The sequence below is a fragment of the Manacus vitellinus genome, unplaced genomic scaffold, assembly GCF_001715985.3.
Source record: "Manacus vitellinus isolate BGI_N305 unplaced genomic scaffold, ASM171598v3 scaffold_5_pilon, whole genome shotgun sequence".
NCBI classification, from domain to species: Eukaryota; Metazoa; Chordata; class Aves; order Passeriformes; family Pipridae; genus Manacus; species Manacus vitellinus.
Window position 1 is genome coordinate 13,579,124 of NW_021940682.1, and position 12,012 is coordinate 13,591,135.

Genomic DNA, 12,012 nt, shown 5'->3' on the forward strand with positions numbered 1-12,012 from the left:
CCTCTCAGGTGAATTGCCTGGTCTTTCAGTGCTCCCAAGGCAGGGATGTTTGTGGGGCTGTTTCATAACTGAGATAAACAGGTTAAGGTAGCTATTCTACCCTGGACCTCCAACGTTATACCTATTGGCAGAATTATTGGTCAGTAGTGTTAGATGTTGTATATTTACTGAGCTGGGAAATTAAGCAAGTTGTTTTCTTGAAGAAAAACACTAAATACATACCTCTTCCTTTAATGTATTTTGCAAAGTCTTCTTGGCCTGTAAGGGCAGAATCTCCTGTCTGTGCTTAAAAGAAAAGAGTAGTAAAAACTAATGGAAAATACATATTTCCTACTCTGGCTTCTTTTCTAAGGTAATTGTTGCATATCATGCATTTGGACATAAGATGAAATTTAATCATCATAAAGAGGTAGAGTTCCATTGCCTGGGTCTCTACCTGTGTGTGTCCCAGAGGGACTGGGAAGATGATAGCCATTGTGAAGAGCATAACCATAGCTGACTGTTCCCAGACCTTAGGAAGGGAGCAGAGCTTGCTCTCCAAGCTGGACCAATGCATCAGTTAGTCAAGGATGGTAATGCAATGTTTGCTCTTGTAAATAAGTTCTGTTTTTTAGCGTGACAATGATTTTGATGAGTAAACTTATGCCCTCTATCTATTCCTGAGGGTTTAGATGTTGTGGCAGAAAGTGACTTTTGTGCCTGAATGAATGTGTATGTAAATCATTTTATTGTCAGTAGCTTTACTTTTGCCCTGCACCATAAAAATTCACTGTTCTAAGGGCTTCTTCGTAATGGGCTTTTGAAGTCCAAGCAGTTCAATTGCCAGGAGCTGTTACAAAAGAAATTCAATCAGCCCATCAATGACACTTCTAACATCTTGATACTGTCTGTTATTTTGGCAATTGACAGTGGAATTCCCCTTACAGGAAAATCCTGTAAATGTATCATCTGTCTCATATATAATTTTAAAACCAGTCTTTAAGAATTCTGAGATACCAGTAGATATCGTTTTCTAATAATTTTGTCTAGGTTTGGAGTAGTTTCTAGGAGGCTTCTTTGGAACCCTTTGAACTCCCTTTTGGGCAATCCTCCTAGGATTTTTTGTAAGAATTATCCCTCAGGTGATGTTGTAATTGACTTGGGGATATTCAGAAGAGCTAACAAGGGCCACTTCTGCACGAGTCATCTGTGACATTGAGTTACAGATGTTGGTTGTCTTCGAGCTCTGCACACACAGGCTGTGTCTTGGAATGTCCCCAAAACGATGGGGTGGTGCCACCAAAGTCATCCATGTTGGCTGAAATTACATCAGACTTCTCCTTTCTTTTTTTCCACTGTAGGTGTTCTCTGCCTGCCGGACAGCTTGAACCTTCACAAAGACCAGCAAAGGTCAAACAAGCCTGGGGAGGTGCAGATGTTCAGCCAGTCAGAGCTAAGGACCATCGAGCAGTCTTTACTTGCTACGCGCGTGGGGAGCATTTCTGAACTCAGTAAGTACAAGGCTGTCAATAACATTTGGATTTCTTTCCTGAAAGTAAGGCAAAGCCAATTGCATTTTCTGGCTCTGCAGAGGAGAGATGAGGGGGCATATGTAATGTTGAAGGAGGCACTGGGGCAGATCTAGCTGTGTTCATGCTCCATGGTTAGTTTGGAAGCTGAAGCCATAGGAGGAAAGAAGTCTTGTGCAGACTCATAGCAATGCCTATGGCTTGTTTGCATACATTGCTCTCAGTTTTAAAGGTGAAAGATGCTTTATTTCATCTTCCCTATGTTCTATTTGAGAGCACCTCACAGCTTGGCCAAACTTGCAAATGTCTTTTGTATTGGTGTCCTGTCTCATTTCAGTGGGATGTCTGTTTTGTGATGGCAGGCAAAAAGCTGGAGGCTGCAATAAGTACAGGAAATATTGCCACATGTTTAAGGCAGAGCTAGTTCCACGTGTGTTGGAGAAGATCCTTCACTTGCCTTTCCTTCTCCAGTTTCAGCAAAAGAAAGCCCCACAACTCAAACATGCATCAGAGGAATTTACTCTTGAAAGACAAATTATTTGCTATTAATCAAAACACTTTTTGAGAAATATGAGCATCTATGATATTTGTCAAAATCTGAAAACTTTGCTTTTGGCACAGATAAATGGTAGAAGACAAATCCCATGTGCATCCTTTTGTGACATGGAGATAAATTACCATAAGTGCTTTATTTAAACTTTTTTTTATTAGGAGAGAAGTGTTCCAATCATATTTGTAATCTAGTTAGATATAGAAAGCTCTGCGTGGGAAAACAGTACATTTAGACATATTTTTTTATGAGATTTGTGAGAAATACTGTTGACCATTTTTTTTCCCTGAGGTCTGTTATAAAATTTTGGGGACAAATTAAAAAGTACTCAAATACATGAAGATACAGGCTACCCAACTTACTGTTATTCCTATTACTGACTTGTGTGTTACCAGCATCATAAAGAACATGTATAGGGATCTGATGTGCATTTTTTTGGCACTTTCTGTAGCAATGCAAGTCTCCTCTGTAGGTCCATCATATCACCATGGCTCATTTTTTTGCTGTTCACGAGCCGTGTGGATGCACCATGAATGTTTGTCTACAAGCCACAAGATGAATTTCTGTTTTCAGCTTGCTAATTTTAATTTGCTCTGGTGAAACGTCAACAAGCCAAGAGCACTTACATGCCTTAGTGTGAAGTGTTGCTCCATCTCTGGAATCAGGTGTTTGGTGTTATTCAAATTAAGTGATTTATGCTCATTTATTTCACGCATATGAAACACACAACAGTACAATCTGTGTGCCAACTAAATTATGCATGATACAGCTCTCTTTCTTAAAAATACATATGGTTGGGTTTTAACAAATAAGTAATTTACGGATATTTCATGGTGGATGGAGGCTTTTAATTCTGGATTTTTCTTGGACCTTTGTACACAACCCAAAAAGCCAGACTCCTTAGTTAGAGCACCCTCTCCTCTTTTAAAATCTGATTTCTAGGAATCTGTAAGTGTCCTGCCTTACATTTGAATCTTTGGTTGATAGGGTTTGCTTTCAGTACATCTGTTGACTGCAAACACAGGCAAAACGCTCTTCAGGGTGGCCGGTTCGAAGAACAGAGCGCATCAGTGGGAGTTAGGTGCAGCTGTCGGAGACGTTGGCAACTCCGGCAGGCTGGTAGCCCTCCAGAAAGCCCTCTGGCCGACTGTCGAGGGATCCTCCCTGGCCCCTGCAAGCAGATGCATGTTGGGGAAGCAGCAGTGGGAGGAGTGGTAATTGGCAAAGCTTGCAAGGCTGGATATGCTCAATTGGGTAGAAATCTGTGCTGTGCAGCAGTGCTGGTGCAGAGTTCAAAACCAAGCTGTGAAGCGTGGAGGGAGGTGCAGTGTGTTGGTGGGCAAAAACCCTCTAATTTTGGAGGAAAAATCATGAAATGGAAGGAAAGTGGAGGGGTGAGGGGATACAACTAGGTTTGCTCTTTGCTCAGTGCTTGTGGGTCTGTCTCTGGCGGCAGCAGCAGCTGTGAGCCAGAGGTTACAGCAAAACTTCTTCCATGGAGGGTGGATGAGGAACCATAGCGTGGGGGCAGTAATGGAGAGCAGTGGGGGGAACACCTGGGGATCATAAAGGCAGGGAGGGTGTAGGCAAAGGAGGTTTTATTGCTGCCTTGGTGGTGTGAGGGGGATGGAGAGCTTTAAAATTGATGTTCTGGCAGGCATTGACATGGAGAAAGTGAGATATGAGGGAAGGATTAGATATGGAAGAGCCTCTGCTTTTGTGAGGATGAATAAAGGTGATGAGGGAGACTCTCTGGATGGAGGGAATTAAGAGGGTTAGTACTTGTGAAGAGGAGGAAGAGGTAGCAACCAGAACAGAGAGACAAGGACAGAAACTTGGCCTGTGGACCAACAGAGCGGGCAGTCCCCAGGCATGTGTCTGCAATGTCCCATTGGCTTGCACTATCCCAGGAGCCAGGATTTCACTTCTGTTCTCTTCAAAAGGGCATAAAAACCGTGGACAAAGACTGATCTTGCAATAAAGCAGTTTCATTTTATCTCAGGTAAAAAGAATATCTAAAAAAGGAGTTCTAATTGAAGGAGATTTCCTGTAGTTTATTGACATCAGTAATTAAAGTATTGCAAGTATGCAGAATAACTGGAATTAACAAGTGCCTGCTTGCGGAGGAAAGGCTTCCCCCGCTCTTGGTTCTACTCAGCATCTTTGCATGCAGCAGCTGCCGAGCTGCCGGAGGCTTTGAGAGCGGGAAGTCAGATCTGTCCCCTGAAAGACGACAGCTGGCAAACAGGGCCTGTTTTGTGCCCAGCACCTGTATTTCAGCTCACGTTGTCTTAATTTCTTCATGGTCTGTCCCAGGTGAAAAATCGATTCACAAGGTGAAAAGCCTTGCATCATTTGGTACCTTCACCTTGCCCTACTTGTGATGGCCTCCTGTGTCTGCACCCTTTGTTTTTTCATGCATTCTGTCAGTGTATTAGAAAAGACCATTTGGGTGAGCTGTGTCTCTCTGGGGGGTGACAGCAGGCAAGAGAATTTTGGGAAAAGGTGGGATGGCAGACGTGACCACAGAGAGAGGGCAGAACCCACTGGGAATGCTGCAAAGGAGGGTGTCAACCCAGGCTGCCGCTGGGGAGTCCTCATGGCCAGACAGGTGCAACTGGATTTGTGGATGCTGCTCTGGTCCCCTCCAAACCCTGCGTGCCTGGTGCTTCTGCTCTCACCTCCCAGGCTTAGCAGGTAGCAGGCTCTGGTCCTTGCTGGGACAGCCCTGCCCTGGCTGGTGGTGGCCAGGTGAGGTAGTGCCACTGGCCCTGGGGAACTCTCCTGAAAATAGGATGAAGAGGTGATGTTGCTGACTTAGGGGGAAAAAAAAATCAAAGGAAGGCTTCATCTCCAAGACTTTGGAGGAGAATGTAAATAGACACCTAATTCCACACCGCAATTACAGCCGTACTGCGTGATTCCAAGGCAAAGACTTAAAAAATTAATGTGAAACCTTATTCATTAAAATATAATGAACATGGCACAAAGTTAAGGAACGACAATAAATCTGGGCTATGTTATATTGGCATTTAGTATTCAGGAATTGTAATTGCCTACTACAGTGTGTTTTAAAATAATGTAATTTCATTTGAAATGCTTATTATATAGAGAACATTGGGAAGAACTGAAGCACAGCAAAAGTAATAGGATTTTAAACAGTAGCCTCATAGTATTTCACTGTTGAATCTTAGAGAAAATATTTCACAGGACTTTTTTTTCCAAGTTTTTTCCTGAAGTTTCCTGTATTTCTAGACCAGACCCAGAGGAGAAGGGGAGTAGATCTGTTTGGCTTTTTTTTTCATAAAGTTTTTGGGATTCATCTAGATTTATAATTCTTCTGTTTCATTTCTTCCCCCTTCAGATGGGGAAAAATAAGTAGACTGAATAGAAAAAGACAGCAATATTAGGCAGTGCTTTGGCTGTGGAGAGATCCCATGATACTGGCTTTTGACCTTTGAATATTTTTCCTAACTTCTTTATATGAGTGTTTGCAATCCACAAACATTTACGTTATATTTGACTGCATAATGCTCCAAGACACCTATTCATCATCCATCTAAAAATACCACTGCTGGCTTGGAGACCAAATGCAGAAGGGATGAGGCTCACAACTGAAGGTCGTTGCCATTTTGCTGGATGAAGGAGGACTCTTTCTCTTGCGTGTGCACGTAGGTTGTAACAAGGAAGAGCAGAGCCTTAAGGTGCACTGGGCACCAATCCTGGCACCAAGAAATTCTCCTCCCTCACTGTACTTTACTTGGGGTAAAGACGGATGAGCTGGGACAACCACCCTGTGCTGAGGGGCATATGTAGGGCTGTAGAAGGTTGTGTCTCTCAGGCATCACAGAGGGATAAACAGTGGCTTAGGATGTCATCCAAAGCATGTCTTCATGTATGTCTTCAGGTTAGAGCAGAAAACCTTTTGGGGCTTGCTTTGACTGCAAAGATGGCCAGTCTGCTATGGCTTTCCTGGGTGAGCAGTTTGCCACCCAGACTTGCACAAACCATTGTGACTGGTGGTGGTGGTATTACTCTGAGTGTTAACCACGACAAATAATCGTTTTTATTTTAAACTGTGATAATCTGAAGATGAGGATGCGACTTAACACTGCGGATCTTAGAGGTTTTTTGCCTTTGAATGGTGTTTAACTGAGAGCAATTCCCAGATGTGATGTTCAGGCTGGTATTTCCTCCCTGTCACCGCTCAGGTCTCAGCAAAGTTTCCCTTTTTGCCACTGGAAAAATGCCACCCTTCATCCCCTCTTTCCATTCCACATCATCCTGTCTTTGCCTCCGCAGTTCTGACTATATATTTCCAAAATAACAGCCTCCCAGTAGATCTTGGCTTGCTTTTAGGGATGAAAGGAAGGGTTACTGCTCAAGTGTAAGAAGGAATGTGATTGCACATACTGATACTGTTTTTCATTTCTCCTCAGAGCCCCAGCTGAGGAGATGATGAAAGTCGGCATCCCCTCCCTTGCCTTTTCATCTAGTCTCAATTCTCTGCAGCCAACAGGAAGGAGCACTGTAGGAGCCCTGCAAATTGATTCATGTGCTCTGAATAAGAGGTTAAACCTAGGCTTAGAAGCAAATGCCAGGGTAAAGGTGTTTGCTGTAAGGGTGGCATCTGAAGGAGTGTTGTCCCAAGTGCTCTGCTTATTTACTGCCAGAACAAAAGCCCTGTTTGTCTGATATATTTCTCAGACTAAGCATCACCGTAGAGAAAAACCAAAACTTATTCCCTGTGAACAGTTTGGTTCATGCAGCAAGCAGAGTGCTGAGCCAAGCAGAGGTACTAGCCGAAACCTGCAATTCAGGTGGTAGTGCTTCCTTCAGCCTAGAGTTTGGCCACAGACTGTGACAGCATGTGTGTCACCTCTCCAGATATGGTGATGTCCGGTTTTCAAGGGCCTTTCACTGGTTTGTTGCACAAGATCTCTATGTCCTAGCCCTCCCACCACTTTCTGGGCCTTTAGTTTGCAATTCCTCCTTGCACAAGTCATCTGCTTCATCTGTAAAAGTTGAAAAGAGAAGTTGTTAAAATGCTCCTCAACAGAGAACCCCCCAGCAGAGAACACAGGACAGATTAATGCAGTGCTTAAATGCTAGGTAGTTTCTTGCTTCCTGGTTGCAGGCTTTCCTAGCTGCTACCCCATTCCCCTTGCAGCCCTCTCTGAGCGATGGACCACAGCCTCCGTTAGCTGTGTCTGTGCACAGGAAGGGTTGGGGGTTACTTAATAGCCCCAAACAACATCCTGCTTTTCTTCTCTTCCCCCTGAGATACCCACTGTCATAAGCCATAAAGCAATACGTTTATTTATCAGTTGAAATGAAGCGTGAGGGAGGATAATTAGAAAATACCAGCCTACACCCTACTCAGCCTTTATCTTCCCTTTGACTGCCCTGTTGACCAAGGAAGTGGATTTCTGTCTTGGGTTGCAGGGGCTGAACAGGGGCGGCTGTTGCTTGGCTGGGTCCCCATCTGCTGTCAGCACTCCCTGGCTCTCCCCATGAGTGAGACTCAGCCCCTGTTGCCTTCTTTGCGGGGCGAGCTCAGGCTCGTTTTGTTCCTCCAAGGCTTCTACCTCGTGTGTTTAAGCCCACTCGGGTCTGATGGTTAGAGGCAAAATGCAGTGCTGTGGTGCATGGGAGATACTGAAGCGCCAGCCCTCCACCAGCCTTACCCGAAACATCAATGTATTGGCTCAGAACTCTCTCATTTACATCACCTTTGAGGTACAGATTCCTGTTCCCCCCAAACCCGTGCATCACAACACACTCGGGATTCAAATAGCATTTTTCTTTCCTTAGGTTTGCATCCTCCCTGTCCCTGCTGTACAGAGCACAGGCAGTTGATCAGGCTGGGGTGAGCGCTCTTCAGCTGGCCTGCTAAGCAATGGGAGGCTCTCAAATTCAGAGTTTCAGGATATGGGTCTATATCAGGCCAAATTAAAACCAGGAATGGTGGTCCATTAGGCAGTGATGGTCTGCAGAGGGAACACACATGAATAGCTCATCCAAGTCAAAGCTTGTTTTGTTTGAAGTTGGTGTGGCTTAAGGGGAATCAAACACAAACATCACGCTTGCCACGTTGGATTGGAGATTTTGAAGGTAAAAGTGTTGTTATAATAGGTATATGAACATGAGAAAGTTTAATTATTACTGTGGGTTTTTTATGGGCTCTATCCAATCCCTAATTTATCAGTCTTCAAAGGCTTTGCAAACTCTAAATTGCATACAAACACTTACTCTGTAATATAAATAGAAGCTTCTTGTGATGGTGGGGTAAGTGAAAATAAAAAGGTTAAACTATCTGTGGGAGGCCACAGGGAAGCCACTGCCAGGAAATGGGCTGCTCGCATCCCAGTCCTGTCTTCTGAGTTCTGAGTTTGGGACCACAGTTCCTTGTTTTGCTCTTCTATGGGAGAGATGAGTGGCTGTTAGGAGAAGAAAAGGTTGCCTGGGGCAGCAGATTCACACAGGGGCACAGTGCGGGCCAGCGGAGGTGGCAGAGCTGGGGAGGTGTCTGCAGGGCGAGCTCAGCGGTGAAGTTGTTGCGTGTGGGATGCCCTGCTGAGTGTGGGTTATGGCACCCCAAGTGCACCCGCAGCCTGAGGCAGCTGGCTCTACAATATGGAATTATACTGTGTGCCAAAGAATGTTTTACCTTTATGTTTGAAGATACTTTGTGCTAAGAGCATGAACTCAGTAAAATACGTTCTAAACACTTTCTAGTGTGCAGCCACCCTAGCTCTGTGCACGCTCTTCTCCTGGTACAGATGAGTTGTCTTGACTTAATGATGGAAAACCTCCAGTAAATCATTTGAGGATGGGTTTTGCTTGAGCAGTTTTTGCTGGGCTGACTTTTGAAACATAGAGATTGTTGTACCACCGGAGGCGGAGGAACATGGAGGAACAGCGCAGCTGAAATCAGAGCATAGGGACATGTCAGGCGGCTGACTGAGCGCATGGCTGGAGGCGGCGGCTGTGGTACAGGAGACACACTTCATCTACTCACATTCACCTGCACTGATGGGCTCACAGATGTGTGCTGGGGTGAACTGTAGGAATGCATCACTTTGCTGCAGAAACCAGAGGCAACAGGGGTTGAAAGGGAAAGAAACTTAGCTGCAGTTTGGGAAGGATGCAGAATGGCCGTGGCTACCAGGTAGCAGTCTGATTAAATAGACCATGATTTATTATCAGGGTTATAATTCAAGTTTTCAATACAGTTTCCTCAGAGCTGGTTGTGAGCAAAACCATAGATGCAAGACTTTTATACTGAAATGTGCAATTAATCCAGGTCAAAAAAATGAGTTTTGCACCTGTCTTACATGCTTGTAGGGGAGGCAAACTTTGGAAACTACTGACCATGATGCGAATTTGGCAGCTCCCTGATGGATACTCCTTCTTTCCATGGTCTGGACAAGAGACAGGGGAACGTTAAGAGCTCTGAAAGACAGGCACAACTCCAGTCTATGGCTCTGTCCCCCTCTTTGCAGGAGAAAATGTTCACCCAGGTAGCACAGCAAAGCAGTAACACTGCTCCTATCAACATGCCTCAAAGCAGGGCATGATTCCCGAGCACAGGCTATGCACATAGGAGTCATGGACATAGGAGTCATGGACAGCTGGAAGGATGACCAGACAAGCATTATCAAACTGATGGATGCTGCCTGCAGGATGCTGTTACGCTAGAAACATGGCCTTCAGCTTCACACAGTGCCCTAATAGGACGTTAGGTGAGAAGAGAGCTGTGATGGAAACAGATCCTCCCTCCTCTCTCCCCTGGATTTTGAAGGAAAGACACAGGTCAAAAAACTGATGCTTGTTTTCAGCATGCAAAAGTATCATTGTGAAGTTGTTCTGGTAGTTTTAGAACATGTTTTTGGAACAAGAAAAACTCAAGGTAGGTGTCATAGGGGAGCAGCTGTGTAATTCACCTCAGGGTCGTGGCTGTGGAGGCATGCACCCAGCTGAATAGTTTTGGCTGTTGAAGTTTATCCCTCTGAAAGCAGTTAGCCTGCTCCTAGGCAGGCAGGTTTGCATGATCAGGTCCATCATCACAGATCAAAAAATCCCACAGGAAGCTTCTCAGACATGGGCATTGGGCATCTGTCATTTTCTCCCTCTTCCTTCTCTTTTTGCTTCCTCTGTGCCCTCCCCATTCCAAAATTGGAAACAGATGTGTTATTCTTTAAACACTGGGCTCTCAAATAGTAAAAGCATTGATAATAGCTTTTACTGAAGCCAAACACATTAAAAAAAAAGCTTCACTGGTCACTGCAGAGAGGGCTCAAGCTGCCCACTTGCATGCTGTGTGTTGTTGTATGTTATATACCACCCCCATACAGATGGGAGCAGCTTCACTTTCCCTGTCACATCATATCTTTGGCTTGAAGTCAGTGAAGCTGTTCCTTAAATATTCAGTATTGCCTCAAACCAGGCCCATGTCAGAACATGCGCATTACATAATATTTTCAATCCTTAAATCAAATGTATGTGGACCTTGCATTCACAAGCTGTGCTGAACTGACAGCAGCAGCAATGAGTGAACCCTGCTTTTATTAATAGAAGGGATGAAATGCTGGCAGCTGCAGTGGCAGCTCTCCACGCTGCAGTGTAGGGATGGTTTTGTGGCTTTTTGGTAGCCAGTGTGCAAGGCACGGCGTTTCTCCTCTGGGCTGAAAAGCTCCAGTGTGGAGCCACGTTCCTGGAGTCCTTCCCCATCCAGAATCAGGGCTGCAAGGCAGTGCCAGCCTGGGGCTTGCCGTTGCCTTTGCTGCCCTCTGGGAGCCTGGCCTCTAGTTGTGGCTTCCCAGCTTTGGCAACAAAAATGTCCTCAAATGTCCCCCCCACTTTGGTCTTCTTTTTCTTTTTTTCTTGTGTTTACCCTGCACAATGTGGTGTCTTCATCTGCCTGGCTCTGCCTGCAAAGCAGTTTGTGCTTTGGCTCGCCTGGCTTATGTTGCATAAATTACGGAAGTTTTCATTTAGTTTAATTTTAAAACAAAACAAAATTGGCAAGGTCTCTTGTCAGGCAGATCATCTCCCCAGTCTGTTCCTCAGGCGGTGGAACAGGAGTGAGAATTTGCTCAGTGGAGAGCAAGGCAGGAATCCCTGCCGAGCCCCTTGGGCCATGATGCCACAGCCCTCGGGAACCTCATCCATGGAGTTACAAGGTCAATGCAGCTGCTGGGATTTTTATTTTTGATGTGTTTTTTTTTGGAAATGATGCACTGAGGAATTTATTGGTCTTTCATATGTGTTCAGTTGATGCAGCTGAGACATATTTTCAAGGCCAAAAAAATGCAGAAGAGCCAGCAGTGCTCCAAGCAGGTAACCTCCCCTTGCTGAGCCTTTCTGTGCTGAGCATGGCTCTGAAGAGCAGGCATGGCTAACACGAAGTGGTGAAGGGGGCTTATCTCTGTGTGCTTGGTCACAAATTCAAGGCTGCCCTTGTTGCTCAGATATACCACAGCTTTTACATCTGGCAAGGAGAGCATGTTTCCCAGATGAGACTTGAGTTGGCTGATTGCTGGAGAGCAGACCACCAGTGAGTCTCTTCATGAAGCTGGTTTCACATCCATGGGCTTTGAGGTGCAGTGGCTGGAATCAAAGAGAGTTTCAACTCTTGGTATATTCTTTGGAAGGAAATGGAGGAGCAAAAGCATATTAGCAAGTAACAATAGAAAGAGCAAAACCTGGTAGGGATTGAAAACAACACACAAGCACCTAGAACCAGATGTTGCACTGTTTTACAGAGTTTGCATAAGTGCTACCATACAGTGTGTGCGTGCGCCTGTCAGCTTCCTTGTGCCTTCTTGGCACAGATCCTGGAGCACAGATATGCAAAGGCAGTCTCTGCCCGGAAGAATTGCACTGTAACTGGATGTGGCTGGAGGAGGCAAAGGGCACTAGGGCATGTATTGGATTGTTTGAGATTACACT

The 12,012-nt window shown here is 45.1% G+C and overlaps 1 protein-coding gene across 1 annotated transcript in view; it reads left to right on the forward strand.

Moving 5' to 3' along the window:
* The first annotated feature begins 1,345 nt into the window (after positions 1 to 1,345).
* The window catches only part of BTBD11 (BTB domain containing 11), a 71,577-nt gene continuing 60,910 nt past the window's right edge, over positions 1,346 to 12,012 (forward strand). Inside the window, exon 1 of the mRNA XM_018080653.1 lies at positions 1,346 to 1,490. Coding sequence (XP_017936142.1) covers positions 1,415 to 1,490 — 76 coding nt within the window. The 5' untranslated portion in view covers positions 1,346 to 1,414. The remainder of the gene's footprint in view (positions 1,491 to 12,012) is intronic.